The sequence below is a fragment of the Kryptolebias marmoratus genome, linkage group LG2 (assembly GCF_001649575.2).
Source record: "Kryptolebias marmoratus isolate JLee-2015 linkage group LG2, ASM164957v2, whole genome shotgun sequence".
Classification (NCBI taxonomy): domain Eukaryota; kingdom Metazoa; phylum Chordata; class Actinopteri; order Cyprinodontiformes; family Rivulidae; genus Kryptolebias; species Kryptolebias marmoratus.
In genome coordinates this window covers 8,949,180-8,967,426 of record NC_051431.1, presented here as the reverse complement: position 1 = coordinate 8,967,426, position 18,247 = coordinate 8,949,180, and the positions used below count along the sequence as shown (strand labels likewise).

The following is an 18,247-nucleotide window of genomic DNA, read 5'->3' as shown; positions in this document are numbered from 1 at the left end:
GGGGAGGAGGAGGAGGAGGGGGGGTCAGAAAGCACGGAGGGATGTTGCCATCGAGCGAGTTTCCATAGCTACGAGCGGCGCGAGAGACTGCGCGGTGCTGCCCCCCCCCCCCCGAACGCTGCCTGACAGGCGGTGGGCGGGGCCAAAATAAAAAAAATAAAAATAAAAAAAGGACCGCCCCCTTCACACGAGAGCGCGAGACATCGTGGGAAAGCGATGACCCGCACCATCTGGTGGTCAGGGTTTCAAGGCTCGGTGAAATTTATTTATTTATTTATTTATTGCCTCAGCCTCGGGCGATAATAAATAAATAATGTGTTCGCGTGTCTGTCTGTTAGCGAAATATCTCACGAACCACAGCACGGATTTTAATGAAACTTTCAGGAAACAATCATTGGTTGCACATCTACGACTGATTAGCGGTCCGCGTCGGCCCGTTTCAAGATGGCCGCCACAGCCAACCGACCTTTGAAAACGCAAAAATGGCCGCGGTTCGGTCAGTTTTACAGGTGTTGAGCTAAAATCTGGTGTGGTAGTAGCTGAGAGTCATTCACAACACATACTCCGATTGTGACTCGGTGCCCAAGGTTACTGCTGAAAACGTCAACATTTCCTCTCGGGTTCAACCCTGTTTGCCCATTAGCAAAATATCTCACGAACCAGAGGACGGATTCTATTGAAACTTTCAGGAAACAACCATTGGCTGATACATCTACAACTGATGACCTTTCAGTGTCGACCCAATTAAAGATGGCCGCCACAGCTAACTGACATCAGCCAACACAAAAATGGTTGTTTTACTGAGACTGAGCTGAAATTTGGTGTGGTGGTAGTTGAGAGTCATTCAGGACACAGACTCTGAGCTGCACATCTCATGGTATTAGTTTAAAGCTCAACATAAAAAAGGCTAATCCCTCAAAAAAGCGTGTGCAGAGCAACATTAGGTCATGGCTGGGGTTTTTGTAGATAACGTCTGTTCAAACTATACAGCATGTTTTTTCACGCCCATGTTCAGATAACGCCCCGTGCTCCCACTACGATGCATTTCAGCACTCCCTGTGCGTGAAACCTCCTGAATCCTGAATTATCAGAACATAATTCATCATTTTCTCTCTGACTTTTGGACGGTGTATACCTCTCTGATCCATTCGCTTTTAAATTCATTTAATCTTTTCCGTGGTGTCCGATTGAGCCAACATGATCATATCTATGCACTGATTTGAGTTCAGCTACTTGAATTCCTGTTCATGTTTCATAAAATGTGTTTGTTTTTTTTCGAACAAGCTGCACTCTGACAGGTTATCGCCTGTAAGGCCGCGCCGAGGGCTCCGATTGGATTAATCAGTGATGCTTCAAAAATGATTACAAGGTCATCAGAGCAGAAGATGCTCTCCTCCACATGAGCAGAAAGTGTCTCCGCATCCATTGTCTCCGTCCCTCTAATGTCGACCTTTGCTCACAAACCGAGGCGCGTGTGACTCGTAGGCGGTCCAGAATCAAAAGTGAAAAAAAAATGAAATGAAAGATGTGTTCGAGTTACTGGTTTTGTTCAAACCAACAGCAGGGATGTGCTGCTGACAGTTAAGCGATTGTAGAAAACTGAACAGCAGGTGGCAGTGCAAAACCATAAAGTTCTCCATCCCTAAAAAGAAAAAAAAAGTGCATTTTCATTACTCCTTCAATGCAGCCACACGACAAAGGAAAATATAGTTTTTTGAGTCATAAAGAGACAAATTTAGAGACATGCCTGCAGAGGCTGCAGGGCTATAAAGTTGTTTTCTGAAGTTTGTGTGACCTCATGCATCATTTGCGCGGTGAAAAGATATGGCTGCGGATTTCAAACTACGAGCTGCTGTTAGTTTTAGGTTTGATGCCACTCATCCATCCAGCCTCACACCCGTTCTAACGCTTTCTGCCAACTCGACAGACGGCAGCCGGAGCTGCTTGGAGGTGTCGGATGAGCTCAGGACGTCGAAGTGTGTCGGAAGGCGAAAGGCCGATTTGAAAAAAAAGGCAAATTGGTTCCACGTCGCAGAGGATAAGGATCGCCGCAGGGGGGGGCCTGCAGGTTGAATAAATAAAACCAGCTAACTGGCCTCAGCTAAACACAAAAAAATTGCTCCAGCTCAGTCGCTGTTGCAGATAATGAGCTAAAACTTGGTGTGGTGGTAGCTGAGAGTCATACTCTCAAACTGTTTCAAGCACAGGATGATTGGATATTTTAATCTAAATCTCTGGTAGGAAAGATGGCGGGCGATATGCACTCCTTCAAGGAAAGCTGGGCCTTCAACGTCTTTGATGGGTTTTCCTTTTCTTTCGTCTTTCTCTGGAAGAATCAAATCAAATAAAAAGCTGCTCACAGCAGAGTCTCACAGAGCCCCTCCGCTCCCTCCTCTTAGCAGCTATTTTTAGTCCACTCGTGAAGCAAGACGTCTTCTCCTCCCCAAATTCCTGCCTTCTTATTTCTCCCCTCCAGACTCCTTAATGGAAGTGTCGAAGCTACGGCCTGGGCTCCGAAGAAGCGCCGGGGAGGAGGTCCTTCGCTCTCGGTGTTGTGCGGCTTTTTTGCAGCGTGTTGCAGACGGGCAGCCCGGCACACATTCGGCCTTCGGCTCTGAAATAAAAAAAAAAGATAAAGCTGCGGGGCTCCATCATACCTGGGGACCTACAGATCCGAGACAAACAGAAGAGGAGAGTTATTACTTTTTTTTAAAAAACCGCTTCTGTGGCGTAACATCCAAACCAAGCACGCTGTTGTGCAGAGAAACTGCTGGGATTCGTGTTTTCTCAGCCGGTTTTGTCACAAAATGACCACATCTGTCAGTTTAAAGTGTGATGATAATTTGTAACAACTTTAACATTTACTAAAGTTTTACTGTTAGTAGTTCCACTTTAATTCCCCGAAGGAATGCATACCACCTCAGCAATTTAGACTGAGATCATCTTCCTTTTTGAACAAACCTTGAATATCGTGCAACAAGATGTCACGGTCAGCCTGTGTCGTGAATGACTCTCACCTACTACCGGGTTAAATTTTAGATTCATCGCTGTAAAACAGACAAATATTGCAGACGTACATCCAGTAATTACTATCTGAGAGTCTAGCGGTTCATGAAACATCTTGGGAGCAGACAGACGCAGTTAACGCCAACATCCATACAAATATCTTACGCAACGAGTGGCAATTAAAATATGTGTTGAGGACCACTCTCAGCTACTACCACACCGGATTTCAGGTCAGAATCGGTAAAAATGGATGAGCTGTTGCCGTTTTCGTGTTTCGGAAGGTCAGCCACCCGTGGCGGCCTTCTTGGATCGGGCTGGCCCCAAACGTCAATCATTAGTAGATGTGCATCCAGTTATTGTTTCCTGAGAGTTTCACTCAAATTCGACTCGTAGTTCTTAAAATATTTTGCTAACAGACAGACGAACACTCGCACACACACGGATGCAGGAAACTGCCCTAGCAAAGACTAACCCAGGGCGATAAGAAAGCTTAAAACCCATGACAATCTGTGACTCAGCCTTATGTGTGGTAAGGCTAAATAAGATTTGGTGGCATGTTTTTACTAAAAGCCGCAGAGGCGTTTTAAATAAACGCGTCGGACTGCGGGTGAAGTTGAACCGGCTCCGGCCCCGACGAAGGCCAGGGCCTCATCTTTGTGGGGGGCATGTGGGGGGCATGTTCCGATGTCTCCCTTTCGTAAAAAGGATTTGTCTCGGTCCCACAGGGATGTTTGCTTGGCAGACTTGATCGTAAAAGTCAAAAGATTCCCCATTTTTGGTTTTCCCTGGTACGTTTCCTGCTTTCACCGCGGCGGCGGTGGCGGCGAGGTTTTCATGTGGCGCCAAAAACAAGGAGATGTCAAAACGGTTAGAGTCGAATCCACGCTTTGAATAATTCATTGACAGCGAGACTCACACGAGCAAACCAGAGCAGGCTGCGCGAATGTAGGTTGGAAACCCGGATCCTTCATCGGCGTCTAAAAATAAGAGCTGACATGCTTTTCTACGGGGGGGGGGACGCTTTTTAAATTTCACTCCGAGCGTCCCACAACTGGATGATCAGACGCCGTTTCCGAGCTCAATGACTTCCGGGTGCAAAAGCCAGGGCCTTTATTCGTTCGGGAACAGGTTGGCTCCGACTGCGTCTGAATCCAAAGCGCAGCGGAAGGCTTCGAGAAGATTAACTTTTCCGAAACACTGAATCTAAATGTGCTCTCCCTCATCTCCTAAAAGCAGCAGCAGCAGCAGCTTGAGCTCCATCCTGTTGTGAGGATGAGAGATCCTGTCAACAGAGCTCTGCCCCTCGGCGAGGCTCGGCACTGAAAGCTGGATGTGTTTACACACGGCACGCAGATCGGGAGTCAAACCGTTTGCAGGCGCTGCCTCCGGAGCTCTTTTAGCACCGCGGTATTTATAGATTTCACAAATGAGCTGAAAGGACGACGCAATGCGCACGAGGAAAAGATGTTTAGAGGCTCATTGATTTCACCAGCAGCAGAAGGGCTACAGAGTTTTTTTTTTTTGTAATTTTCTGAGTGTTTGGGGGGAAAAAAAAGGTGTTTTTGCTTTTGTTATTATTAGCTAATTGTGTTTTAATTCGACACACCATTAAGAAGCCTTATTTTTAGCAGCAGAGTTGAACTCGCAGAGACACATGAAGCCATGACAACAACCCAAGATTTCTGAGATAGTTTGACGTTTTAATTTCAAACTGAAGAACATTAACAAAAAAAAACTACAATTGAAGACCTTGCATTCCCACCGCCTTTCATGCCAGAGGTTCGTCGCTGTTTTGGTCAAACCTTGATAATGCCATTATGTGTCACACTCAGGGTGTGTGCTGTGAACGACTCTCAGCTACTACCACACCGGACTGTAGCTCAGTACCTACAAAAATGACTGAAACACAACCAATTTTGTGTTAGCTAATGTCGATTAGCCGCAGCTAAAAGTCCAAAAGTTAGTCAGTTGTAGATGAACATCCAGTGATTTCTTTCTGAGCGTTTCATTAAAACCCTCTCAGCGATTAATGAGATATTTTGCTAACAGACAAACGCGTTCGACTCCAGCAGTAAAAGCTAAAGTTTTAGGCAAAGATCTCAAACAACAGGTAGAACATGGAGTAAGACTTGTTAATGACTCTCAGCTATAACTTTGCCAGGTTTTAGCACAATATCTGTAAAACTGACTGAATTATAGCCAATTTTGTGTTTTCTTAAGAGAGTTGGCCCTGGCGGCCATCTTGAATTGGGCTGGCTCGAGTAGTTGATCAGCTGTAGACGTCCATCAAATGATTAATTCCTGAAAGTTTCATTAAAATTCGTCCAGTGAGTCATGAGATATTTTGCTAACAGACAGACCGAGTTGACTCCGACTAGTTAGTGATAAAATGTTAAACAAATATCTTGCACGAACTGTTCGCTCTCAGAATATGTGTTGAGGTGTCAGTGTCAGCTACTGCCACGCCACATTTTAGGTCAACACCTGTAACATTGACTGAGCTATAGTCGTTTTTGTCTCTTTTTTTTAAAGTCCGATGGCTTTGGCAGCCATCTTGAACTCAAAAAAGATGTTCATAAAATGATTACTGTCTTCATGTTTCATTCAAGCTTGTCTATAAACAGACAGACATAAAAAAACACATTTTAATGGCCGTATTTTAAACTCCAGAGGTGATAATTAAAGGGATAGTTCAGATAATGGGCACGTCACAGTCAGAGCGACGTCACGGTGACCACTGCTGGCCGCCAGCGTGAAGCGTGACGTTTGGGGGAACACGCGGCGTGTGCTGCAGGCGAGCTGACTGATGCTGGATGGGGCCCTCGGCGTACACATCCATATGTCTCCGTCACTGAAGCATCCCCCTGCGTGGAAGCACTTGGGGCCCGGGCGCACACTCGCACCGCTTTAGAAGAGAGCGTCGCGACAGCGCAAGACTTTTCCGTCACTTCGGCGGAACAGCATGGCTCTCAAACACCAGGGGTCTCCAATCCTGGTCCTGGAGGGTCACCATCCTGCAGGTTTTCTTTGTTTCTCTGCTCCAACACACCTGATTGTGATTAACAGGCTTCTGCAGAACATGAAGAGGTGATTTAACCCCTGAATCAGGTGTGTTGGAGCAGGGAAACAGGTAACACACGCCATAAACTGCTTTCTTGTAAACTGCTCCATATGTCGGTTTTTGGTCTGAAAAGAAAATGACAGAAACGTTGGCGGCGACGTCAAATCCTGCCTGCTCGCTGAGGGTGACAGACCGAGAGGATCCCTCTGGAAGGCGACCCTAAAAATAAACGAGCGCCGCGCTCTCAAAGACAAACGTCGCTTCGTTTTTTTTTGTTTTTTTTTCACGTCGTTATTTTTGGCGGGGCGCCTGACAAAACGTTAAAATCAGCGAACGCTCGTCAGAAACAAGAAGCCCTTCGTCGTGTTTTACTCCTTTCTGGCCCAAAAAAGAGGAGTTCAGATCTTTAGAAGTTGGGCTTCATCTGGGAACGTCACGAGCAAACAGTTTCTTACCTGTTGTAGATAGCAGTTTGAGCAACCCCATATCGGAGACACAGAGTTTAATTCTGACCGGACTGGCGAGCTGATGGCTGGTCCTGAACAAGACCAGCTTTATTGCTGTTTAAAAACAAATTAATTTAATGTATGTACTGCTGATTCGCACATACGCAGAGACAACGTACTGCCGCTGAGATGTTGGGTTTTTTTTTGCCACCGAGATGTGATAGACATCATAAAGAGTAGACCCCGCACGGGCTGCAGGGGCGCAGGAAATACGGCCGCCATCTTGGAGCAGTCATTCTTCTTATTTGGTCAAAAAAACAATAACTTTGTTTGATTGATAACTTTTCATAAGTGAGATGAACATATTATATTTTGCGTTCTTTTTTTCTCCTTGTCTATGATTCGTACCACTGAACGAACTGCTGATTCGCGCGTGTGCAGAAAAAAACGTTCTGCCGCCGAGGAGTGATCCATTTCAGTTTAAAGGATGCTGATGTTGCCTCTTTGAAATATGTTTGCGTGTCTTATAAGCCCATGAGGGCCGGGCACCTTTTATGGTGTATGGCACAAAATTAAAAAAAAAACTAAACTAACTAGCTGACTAACTAATAAACTGTGTGAAACTGAAGGATTCGGAGAACGAATCTTTTGAACGAATCATTTTAATGAACTGACTCTAGTGATCCAGTTCACTCAAAAGAGCTGCTATTCCCATCACTATTTATTTGAGAGAGGAAGAGAAATCTGAATAATCCAGCACCTTGCACAGAAATATGTCTTCCTCTGTAAGGTTCTGTTTAACGTTTACAGACATTTCCTGCCCTTCTTTCGGTTTATAGCAGAGCTGTAGGACTAATGCTCGTGTAGTTACATAAGAGATAATCTGAACTGTTCTTATCTTTCCTCGGCGCTGACTTAAAGAAAATTGAATTCCGGCTCCGCTGCGCCTTCATGAAGATACCATGAAGTGGACTTACCCTGGCTGCTCTGTGTCGTGGGGTTGTATCAGTTAACTTTAGGTGGGGTTGGAGGCGGGTGTCTCTGTAATATGACCTTGTTTTTTTTTTGTTTTTTTTCTGTGCAGCAGTTGATCAGTAACAGCTCCTAGGTGCCATTTAGAGACGACTTTAAAATGTGGAACCGTGGCTCCTCTGCGTTGGTTTGCCGTCCATCCGGCAGGCGGCGGGGGGTGTCGCGTTCAGCCCTCTCTGCAGCGCGGCGAGGAGCAGATGGAACCTTCTTCCAAATCCGCTCATTACTGCTTGAAGCTGTCTTTGTTTTAAAGATAAATAAATAAATAGAAAAGAGAAGAAAAGTTCCCAGACTCTTCGGCTGGAAAGCCTTCAGAAAGAAAAGTTGCAGCAGGGTTTTTTTATTTTTTTTCCCCCCCTCATTAATTTGATCTGCCTTCAGAGGCCAGACACTGTGAAGTCAGGGGGAATTTCACAATAAAAGCAAGAGAAGAAGAGGACGATCAGGAAATGAACGTGTTGTAGTCACAGTGCGGATGCTGAGTCAGCGTCCACACTGTCGTTTTCCTGCTTTTTATTTTTACGTTGTTTTTTTTTTTTGTCTTATTTTTTCAAACTAACGACTCCTGCAGACTTTGAGCTGCTTCACCCATTCAGATACCAAAATGTTCAGCTCATGCAAGTTATGACTTTTTGTTTTTTTAACTTTTATACTTTTCAAAATATTTGGATTTACAGACATGTTTCCCATAGAAATACACCGAGGTCTCTTTCAAAACATTGTTCTCTTTGAAATCTGTTTCAGCATCATACCTGCTCCATTCTGGCTCCATCCTCTTCCTTTCTAGCTGCTTTGCTACTTTTAGCTTCTAGCTAGTCTTTTGCTACTTCAACCTTCCAGTTAGCCTTTTGCTACTTTTAGCTTTACTCTAGTGTTTTACTACTTTTAGCTTTTAGCCATCATTTTGCTACTTTTAGCTTCTAGTTAGCCCTTTGCTGTTGTTAGCTTTTGGCTAGCCTTTTGCTACTTTTAGCTTTACTCTAGTGTCTCTTACTACTTTTAGCTAGCTGTTTACTACTTTTAGCCATCATTTTGCTACTTTTAGCTTCTAGTTAGCATTTTGCTGTTTTAGCTAGCCTTTTTCTACTTTTAGGTAGTCTTTTGCTACTTTAACCTTCCAGTTAGCCTTTTGCTACTTTTAGCTTTACTCTAGTGTTTTACTACTTTTAGCTTTGAGCCATCATTTTGCTACTTTTAGCTTCTAGTTAGCCCTTTGCTGCTGTTAGCTTTTGGCTAGCCTTTTGCTACTTTTAGCTTTACTCTAGTGTCTCTTACTACTTTTGCCTTTTAGCCATCATTTGCTACTTTTAGCTCCTAGCTAGTCTTTTGACACTTTTAGCCAGCTGTTTACTACTTTTAGCCATCATTTTGCTACTTTTAGCTTCTAGTTAGCATTTTGCTGTTTTAGCTAGCCTTTTTTTACTTTTAGGTAGTCTTTTGCTACTTAAAACTTTACTTTAGAGTCTTACAACTTTTACATTTTAGCTAGCTGTTTCCTACTTTTAGCCATCATTTTGCTACTTTTAGCTTCTTCCTAGTATTTTGACACTTTTAGCTTTTTGCTGCCTTTCCTTCTGCTTTAGCTTTTGCACCATAACTTTGCTTTAAACTTTGGCAGGAACAAGGTTTCAACCTTGTCTGTCTGTTAGCAAAATATCTCATGAACCAAGGCATGCTGGGTCTTTGATTTCTGTTATAATATGATCTGCAAACCATTTTCTTTGTTAGTTTCTCCATTTTATTCTGAAATGTCTGTTTTATTTTGAAATGTGCCTTGTTTATTGTTTCGTTTTCTGGTCTTTCTGCTGAAGCCGAGGCAGCATTCTGGAGTGACATTTTCAAATAATCAAATCAAATGAAATAAAGTGATATTTGCTCCTCTGGAGGAGGACAGATGTGAAACCTGTGAGACATTAATGTGTCCCTCTCAGGTGGAGCTCAGGTGTGAAAGGCCGAAGGGTTCACCCAAACCCCTGGTGAGACTCAGCAGAAAGGAAAGCTGACATCATGCTTTCTGCTGATGTTTAATCACAGGGATGAGAAGCGTCTGAGGACATAAAAGGAGGAGTGTCTGATGCCTGGGCTCATTTTTAGATTTTCTAAAGATGCGAGGGGGGGGGAACAGGCAGACAGGGTTTTTCTTTTTTCTTTTCCGAGACAACAAATCTGGTCCTGAAATGTCTGAAACGACAGATCTGCATGTCCCCGGAGCCCCGTCCTCCTCCTCCTCCTCCTCCTCCTCAGCAGCAGCAGCAGCAGCAGCAGCAGCAGCAGCTGGCGGTTAGAAACGGACTCATTTGGGTGAGATCCGAGCAGCCAGAGGCGCACGGGCGGCATGGATGGTCACCATGCAAGTACAGGAGGCAGGGAGGGAGGGAGGAGGAGGAGGAGGAGGAGGAGGAGAGAGGGGTCTGAGGCAGGCTTATCAGAGCTGAACATGTGTGCGCAGTGCGTGATGGAGCCGCATATCCTATCGAGGAAAAAAAAAAAAAAAAGCTGGAGAACCATATTGCATGTGTCGCCACACCCATCACACCGAGCCCGACTCGGCCCGGAGAGGAGCGCTCTCAGCCGGCGACATGACAGTCGGAAGGCAGGCTGCTGGATGAGTCACGCACCTCCACCAGCATCCATAGCATACCCACCCCCCCTCCCCTCCCCATCCCACTACCACCACCTCCCTCATTTCCAGCCCAGGTTTACAGTAATAAACCAGCTGCGCGCGCCACACGGGCGACACGTCGGCGGTGTGGTTTTGCGGCGACGATGGCGCACGTGGGGCCGGTTTATGGAGCGGTTATTTAAAGGGCCGTCAGTGCGCATGATACTGCGGCTCCACTACGCAACGGCACGCTCCAACTAACCTTGAATCGGCGCACGCGCCTCCTCCCTCCCTCCTCCTCCTCCTCCTCAGCCGCTGTCACTCGGGCACCAGGAGGAGGAGGAGGGGCGGGGCCTATCAGTTCACGGAGAACCAATCCCCGCCCTGAAACTGCAGCCGGCAGCCAATCCGCTGCGGGCAGAGGCGGACCTGTGGGCTGCATTCTCACACTTGGTTTCACTATGCGCTCGTAAAGACAGAGAGGGAGAGGAAAAAAAAAAAGAAAAAAAAAAACGGGCTCCGTCTACTACAAGCGCGGCGGCTGCAGGTGCTCTGTCTCTTCGGGAGAGGAGGATGCGGACGGACGGAAGGGCTGGGGAGGGAGAGGAAGAGAGAGAGAGAGAGAAAAAAAGAGGGGCATGAAGGGAAACGCCGCGAGGAGTGAGAGGCAGATATGAGAGACGGGGCTGCGAGAGGAGTCCGCGAGGCGCAGAAGGTCGGAGGATGAGAGATTGGTCGAACGGGGCACTTTGCGTGGAAAATAGCTGGTCGGCAATAGTACTATGATTTGGTATGTGGCCACTCTGATAGCAAGTGTATTCAGCACCAGAGGAACGGCCGCTCAAGGTGAGCTGAAGTGCAATATATCATGTGTGATTTCTGCTTAGTGCTGCCTTTTTTTCCCCTTCTTCTTCTTCATTCCCTCTGTCTCTCTCTCTCTCTCTCTATCTCGNGCCGCGTCAGCGCATGACATTTTCGCACGTTAGGTCGTATGAACCACCGCGCGCGCGTGGGGAGGTGGTGATGTAGGTGGTGGTGGTGGGGGGGTGGATGAAATCCCCCACCACCACCACCTCCCCAACAAATGGCTGCATATCTCGGATGTGTCACGTGAAAGTTCAGCCCTGGGTAAAAACCAGGGCCGCAGAAATTCACACGGGTCCACCATGATAGACCAGAGCCTGCTAGATAAGTGCAAGGTGTGTGTGTGTGTGCGCGCGCGCGCGTGTGTGTTACAGCCAGCAGTCCCATTTGAGTCCTCCGGAGAGGGGTGTGACCGTCTCAGCCTTCCTCAAGATGGAAAAGTAGCTAAATAATGCATCACGTGTCGGATGAGATGCACTCCTGAATTTGACAGAGCTCGCCGCCGCGCGCACGGGACCGGGATGCAGTTTTTTTTTTTTTTTCATCCACAGGACGGCATGGGATGGAGGTCACAGCAGCATCCGAGCATGCAGCTCTCCTCCCGAGGACTCAGAGCCTCCTCCCTGCTCCTCCTACAAACTGCACAGTATCCATTTTGTTCATATGTATCTTTTTTTTTTGCTTTCTTTCTCCCTTCCGATCACTCCCTATTGATCTGCTTAACCTTGCTTTTCCACTCGCGTCCAGATGAGGGAGACATGTGCCAGTCTGTGGCCTGGGTAACTGATCCCAATGACCCCCAACACGTACCCAGTCAGAACTGGTCTGCTGGCAGGTCTGGCTCCTCCTGTGAAGCCCAGCCAGAGCCAAGATAAGCACAGGGCAGAGATTTAAAGCATAAAAAAACACGCCGGATTTAGGAGCAGAGAACATCTCGGGGATGTTGGGTTGTTTTAAACGCACTTCGTCGGTGTTAAAGTGGCCTGAATGCAGAAATTCAGACCTGTTTTTATGTGTTGCACTGAAGGGGATTTAAGCTATAAGTCAAGCATCATATTAGTCAGCTGACATATAGCCAGTGAAAAACATGAGAGTTTTGGGGGATTTCTTGAAACAGTTTTGCAGTCTTTAATGTAATAAACTCCTAAAGGGATAGTCTGGTCATTGTTTGAAGCGCAGTTAGCATCTTATCAGTCATGAAGTAGGGAGTGTGGAGAACTCCCTACTCTATGCCAATGACCAGCCAAACCAAACCCTGTTTTGTGTTGTTTTTAAGGCTTATAAAACAACTTTTTCTCAAATGTCATAGTGTCGTGAAATAACGCTACATAAGCTAATATTCCACACTTTTGCGTGACACCGTTCACTCTCAAAAAAAGGGGGAAAGTAGGAGTAGGAGATTTCTGTCCCCTGAGGTACGGCCTGGACTTATGTACCCCTATAGGACTAATAATCGAACCTTATGGCACATAATTCTCCTTCTTGAGGGCCTAAAAGGTACATTTATGTCACCTTACCCACTTTTGAGAGTACAGTAGCAGTACCTTTGAAGGTACCATCCCAGTGACAAGTGTTTGTACCCATTCAGGTACAATTGTGTAATATTTTTTCCGACAGTGTTTGTTACGTTCATAGCTGTTTCCCCAACTGTGTGTACTACCCAAATGTCGATCTCCTGGGGCTGTTGAACGGATCCAAACAAACCGTGCCAATCATAAATGTAAAGGTTTACCATCGACTAACGAAGGGTTCTTTCACGCCAGCACCACGGCTTTGAGAAAGCGTCGCTTTATATGCCTGAAAAACGATCTAAAATGGACCCCTGTCCGGTTAGCCTTTAGTCTAGCCTGGAGTTTTGCCCTTTTCTCCGTACTCTGTTCTGTTACAGCAGATAAAGTACTAACTATTGGGAACTAAATGTCAGAACACCACTTCAGGAATCACCAAAGTATCCCTTTTAAAGTGCGGGAAAAGGAAATCAAACGTGTGAAGAAGAAATGTACATAAAATACAGATAAAAGGAATTACCACAAGGTTAGAATATTTGGGTAAAATGTTTGCTTCAGGACCCCTATGAACATTTTAAACAGTATATATTTGCAGCTAAATAGCAAAGCTAACCATCTGTTTCTCTTTACTTTAAAAGGCATGCTGTTGGTATGGATTTGCTCAGCCAACGTTTGTCAAGAAAGCGAATGAGGATGTCTTATGGCAGGCATTCGTTTACTGGGACTGACTGGAAAGTTCTTACTTAACGGCACTTTAGATTTTAGAAAATGAAATCAATGACAGCACTTAATATTTCTGTTCACGTGCTTGGCACTGTGAGGACGTGGTTCGATCTTGTTCTTTATATTTCGGGGTACTGAAGGTCCGATTTTCTTGCTTCATAACAAAGAGAAGAGAAGCTGGATCAGAGCAGCTCAGCTGAGCCGAAACTTGGCTCCTTTCTCCGGAGTGGGATTTTGCTGCCCGTGCACTTTGCTCAGTGTCAGGCATAAACAAAGGGTCAGGAAATCTACAAATAGACATTCCTCTTCAAGAAAGTAGCATTTGAATGTCGAGCAAAATTTTCAAAACTGTTGATTTTGTTTCAGTGATTTTTTTACTCATTGTAACCATTTTCACCTTTCGATGAGGTTTATTTTTTGAACAGTAGTCAAGATTTGAATAAACCAAGCCAGATAAAAAGACAACAAGAAGTTGTAGTTGTAATGTAATAATAGATTTTAAAAAAATACAATAAAACCACTCACGACCTGCTCAGGGAGCACCCTGCCTTTTGCACAATGCCCGCTGAGACAGGCACTCCTGCCGTTGGCGATGAAGGTTAAGAAAATGGATGAACTATCGAAACTATCATATGGGATCATAGCTTTAAAGCTAATGTCAGCTGAGATGATGTGTTCTTTGGTTTTCCATCATTCTGCTGTAAAAGCGGCGTCATCTGCAAACACGTTTAGTTTGAAACTCAACACGAATGGGTGCCATTTGCTTGTAGTAAGTCTCCAAAATTGAATATGTTTTACATATTTTTCAAAACTGGATCTAGTAATATACGTATCTAACTATGCAAAATGACCATTGGTCAATCTCAGGTGATTTTATTTCGTTTTTTATTAAACTTTAAAGTCGAAGATGGTTGCGTTTTTTTCAGTCCTGTTACCAAAACTCATGAGACATCCACAAAGCATATTTTAAAGCATAAACACTAATTTCATTGTGTATTCCTTTATTTTTGATGGAATGGTTTAATAGATACTTAAATAGTTATTAATCTTGACCAAAAAGTACCTTCATCTAAATAGAAATTGTGTTTTTCTAAAATTTCCAAAGGCACATTTATAAATATACAGAGACCAAAAGCAAAAGTCTATTACATTTATGATCATGTAATGTAATAAAGAATTAGGTAAAAGACAGACCAAACAAAGCTGGAGAAAGTAGTTTCTGTTTTATTTAACAACCCTCAGAGTAACTGGGATTAAAGAGACAGATCAGCACGTTTTGTCATAAAACTGCAACAAGTTGAAGTCATTGCATATTGGTTTAGTTTAGGCTTATTCCAAGGTGCAAACGTTTGTTCTTTCTGTTATGTTTAATGGACCTTTCTAGACTAAAAGCAATCGTAGATCTGTAGATTAAAACCCAGCAAAATAATTCAAAACTAACCACCAGGGATTCAAGCCAACGACACAATAAACATAGCTGTGGCTATTTCATTTCAAAGAATGTTAAGGATATATTTCAGGATGTCAGCATGTTTAGATAAGAATGTCATCTAGTCAACATGGTGACTGGTTTAGTGGTGATAGTTGTAACAGATAATCCAACTATAGTCTGCTGCAGATTAATGTTTTATCATCGGTTATGCTGGGCGCCTCTCAGCCCAATTAAAAATGGTCACCAGAACCGACTGATATTAGGAAACACAAAAATGTCTATAACGCAGTCATTTTTACAGAAATTGAGCTAAAATTTGGTGCAGCAGTAGCTGAGAATTATACACAACACATATTCCAAGTGCTACTCGTTGTGTGGGATCTGTGCTTAAAACTTCACTATTAACTGTTGTTGTCTGTTAGCAAAATATCTCATGAACCACCGGATGGATTTTATTGAAACGCTCAGAAAGTAACAACTGCATCTACATCTGTAACTGTTTAACATTTAGAGTCAATCCAGTTTAAGATGGCTGCCACATCTAATCAACATTAGCAAACACAATAATGGCTGTAATTTAGTCATTTGTACAGATATTGAGCTAAAATTGGACAGGGTAGTAGCTGAGAGTCATTCACAACACATACTCTGACATCACATGAGATTGTGCAAGATGTTATTTTCAAAGTCTGACCAAAACGTCTACAACTTCAGCATTTGTTACGATAAGTCTACAACTCTGGCATGAAAAGTGGCAGACGATGTGGATTCACTCAAGAAGTGTTTGGCCTTGAATAATTCATGAATGAAATATTTTCTGTCTGTATAGACATGGTTAAGACTACAGGGCTTGGAAGACTTTGCCAAAACATTTAGGCATGCTAGTTGCTTTTTTTTAAAGGTTTTGCTTTGTTTGTAGCTTTTTTTTATTTTTAGCAGCTTTCTTGCTAGATTGGTCCTGACATAAAAAAAAAAAAAAAAAAATCTCATGTCAGATTTGCAGCTGACAGAACAAATATTTGTCGGATGGACAGGGTCAGGAGCCCAATCAGCAACACCCTAAGTCTTTTAATAAGTGTTTTGCTTCTGCTTTGACACAGTTGTGCTTCACAGATAATAAAAAAATCAAAAAATCAATCGAAATCAGCTTTTGCAGTTATAAAAAATACGAGCGAGCACAAATTCCTGGTGGATTATTTTTAAGGTTTACAAAGCCCCCTCTGCTTTGTGTTGCAAACCTTGTTTGCAGCGTTTGGGGAGTCCCGCATGCTTCTTAAAACCAACACCAGGAAGTCCGCTGTTATCCACATCCTCAGTGATGTACAGAGAATACAGTAAGCAGTCGCTCACAGTAAACTGGCGTTCAAAGACCTCGCCTTGTGCCAAGTCGCCGCCGAGGAAGCAGCGTTTGGTCAGAGAGACCTGAGGTTAGTTCAACAAAGTCACTGAGGACTTGGCAGCCAATCAAGGTGAAGCAAAAGGGACACCGGGGGCAAAATGTAGAAGTGATTAAATGTCGGTGGCAGGTGTTGGGAAGTGTATATTTTAATGACTGTTTTCAGTCGGACTCATCTATGGAAGATTAATGTCCTGAGCTTTGTGTCTTTTAAGCATTTGTCAAGCAAGGGTTGAGTTAGTCGAACACTAAAGCAAAGGTCTGTTTCTGTTGGTGAGATTCTGATTCAGGTGAGTCGGATATTTAAATGAGTCTTCTTCAAGAAGTGGTTGTTTCGTCAGCAGAGTTTTATTTGTCTAACATCCGCAGTGGTTTCCAGAGTTTTAACGTCAAGAAAAATGCCCCGTCTTCAAACCTCTGCTGCAGTTCAGTTTTTATTGTGATGCCTGTTTTACCGTCTTTGCGAAAACTACAAGATCATTCAGAGATTTTAGTGCAAAATGTATTTGTTTAAGTCTTCATCTGTAGTATCTTTAAAAACCACAGAACTGGCACAACTGTGAGTCTTGGAACTGAGCTTAACATTAATTTAATAAAGAACGCCTTTGACTTCAGTTTCTATTCTGCAGACTTAATTTTCCTCTTTCTTTTCTCATTCCTGCTTTTGATTGCCTCTGAACTTTTTAAAGGGATGGTTCAGGTCTTTTGAAGTGAGCTTCTGGAGAAAGGTTTTGAACAATTAATATCTTACCTGTTGCAGATACCTCTTTGAACAACCACAGCCTGGGAGAAATAGAGTTTATTTCTGACCAGATTGTTGGGCTAACAGCTAGTGAATGGATTGCTGTTGTTATAAAACGGCTTCAATCTCCAACTTTCACAGCAGTTCATGAAAACGTTGTTTGATAAACCTTTACAGGTTTCATATTACATTGTTGTAACTGCAAAAAATTGCCTCAGGCTGCACCAAAAGTTTTGTTCAGAGACCTCGGTCCAGAACCTGGAAGTTGAAGCCAGAACTGGACCAGCTTTCCTGTCGGCTGGCTTCAAAGCTCATGTGACACCATGATGGTGTTTCGGGGGGGGAGTAGACCTAAAGCTCCACATCTTCTGCGCAGGCGCTGGTTCCAAAAACACAACATGGCAGCTTCCATAAAAACAATTCCTGCTGGCTTCAACTCCCAACAATGAGAGAAAGCGACCACAGTTGGTCTAATAGTATAATATGTCTGTGGCTTCGCTATCGTTTGAAACTGATAAGCTTTTGATGTTAACAAGAACAAACGTGAACGATGGACAAAAAGCGTTAGCAGTAGTTTCATCATTAAACTGGCTCTGATGTGTCTTTTACCAACAGACTTAGCAGTTGTTTCTAATGGAAACCATCTAATTCCTGTGAGAAAACGTGTTGAAAATAGGAAGATGGCACCATGTAAATTGTGTTAATGGAATAACATACGTTTTTATCCAGCCTTTAAAAGTCGCTGAAAACTAACCTGACTGAAATTTTACAGGACTTCCTCCGACTACAAGATAAGCGTTCGCATTTTGTTTGCTAGTCAGTACCGGGAATGGACCCAAACTAGGAATATTTATTGCTCACCACCATGTAAACATGTGCAGAAATGCAAGACAGAACAGCAGCTTACACAAGTGCACTTGTACAAGACATGTGCAACACAAGACAGGTACAAAACCTTAAACAATAAACAATAAATACTGGTGTGGAGATGTGCAGATAATCAGCTCTCAGTGGACTGTGAGTTAGGTAAAGTGAAGTGCAGATGCTAATTGGTAATTGTTTTATGTAAACATAGACTGCTCAGGCCTGACCGTGACCGTTTAGGAGTCTGACAGTTTGTGGAAAGACGTCGTTGCACAGTCTGGTTATATTCCCCGATGATGGTTGCTTTGCAGATGCAACGTTGTGTATGTGTTCACGATGCTGGGGAGAGGCACGTCAACGATCTTCTCAGCTGTCCTCACTATCCTCCGCAGGGACCTGCTGGGCTTTCTTGGTTCTTGGAGCTGGCGTTGAGGGTCTAGGTGAGATCTTTATGCTCGGTGAACACCAAGGAATTTGGTGCTCTTGATGATCTCTACAGTAGAGCCGTCAATGATCAGGGATGAGTGTTCATGCCTTGTTCTTCTAAAATCAACAACTACCTCTTTAGTTT

General features: G+C 43.9%; 1 protein-coding gene across 6 annotated transcripts in view; it reads left to right on the top strand.

The window, feature by feature from the left end:
• The first annotated feature begins 10,637 nt into the window (after positions 1-10,637).
• Positions 10,638-18,247, top strand: part of igsf9ba (immunoglobulin superfamily, member 9Ba) — a 71,452-nt gene continuing 63,842 nt past the window's right edge. For 4 of the 6 annotated variants that reach the window (XM_017428344.3, XM_017428343.3, XM_017428342.3 and 1 more), the window contains exon 1: positions 10,639-10,993. In XM_017428344.3, coding sequence (XP_017283833.1) covers positions 10,930-10,993 — 64 coding nt within the window. In that variant the 5' untranslated portion in view covers positions 10,639-10,929. Of the gene's footprint in view, positions 10,994-18,247 lie in introns of all 6 variants that reach the window. The other 2 variants (XR_001808877.3, XM_017428345.3) reach the window with 1 other exon arrangement.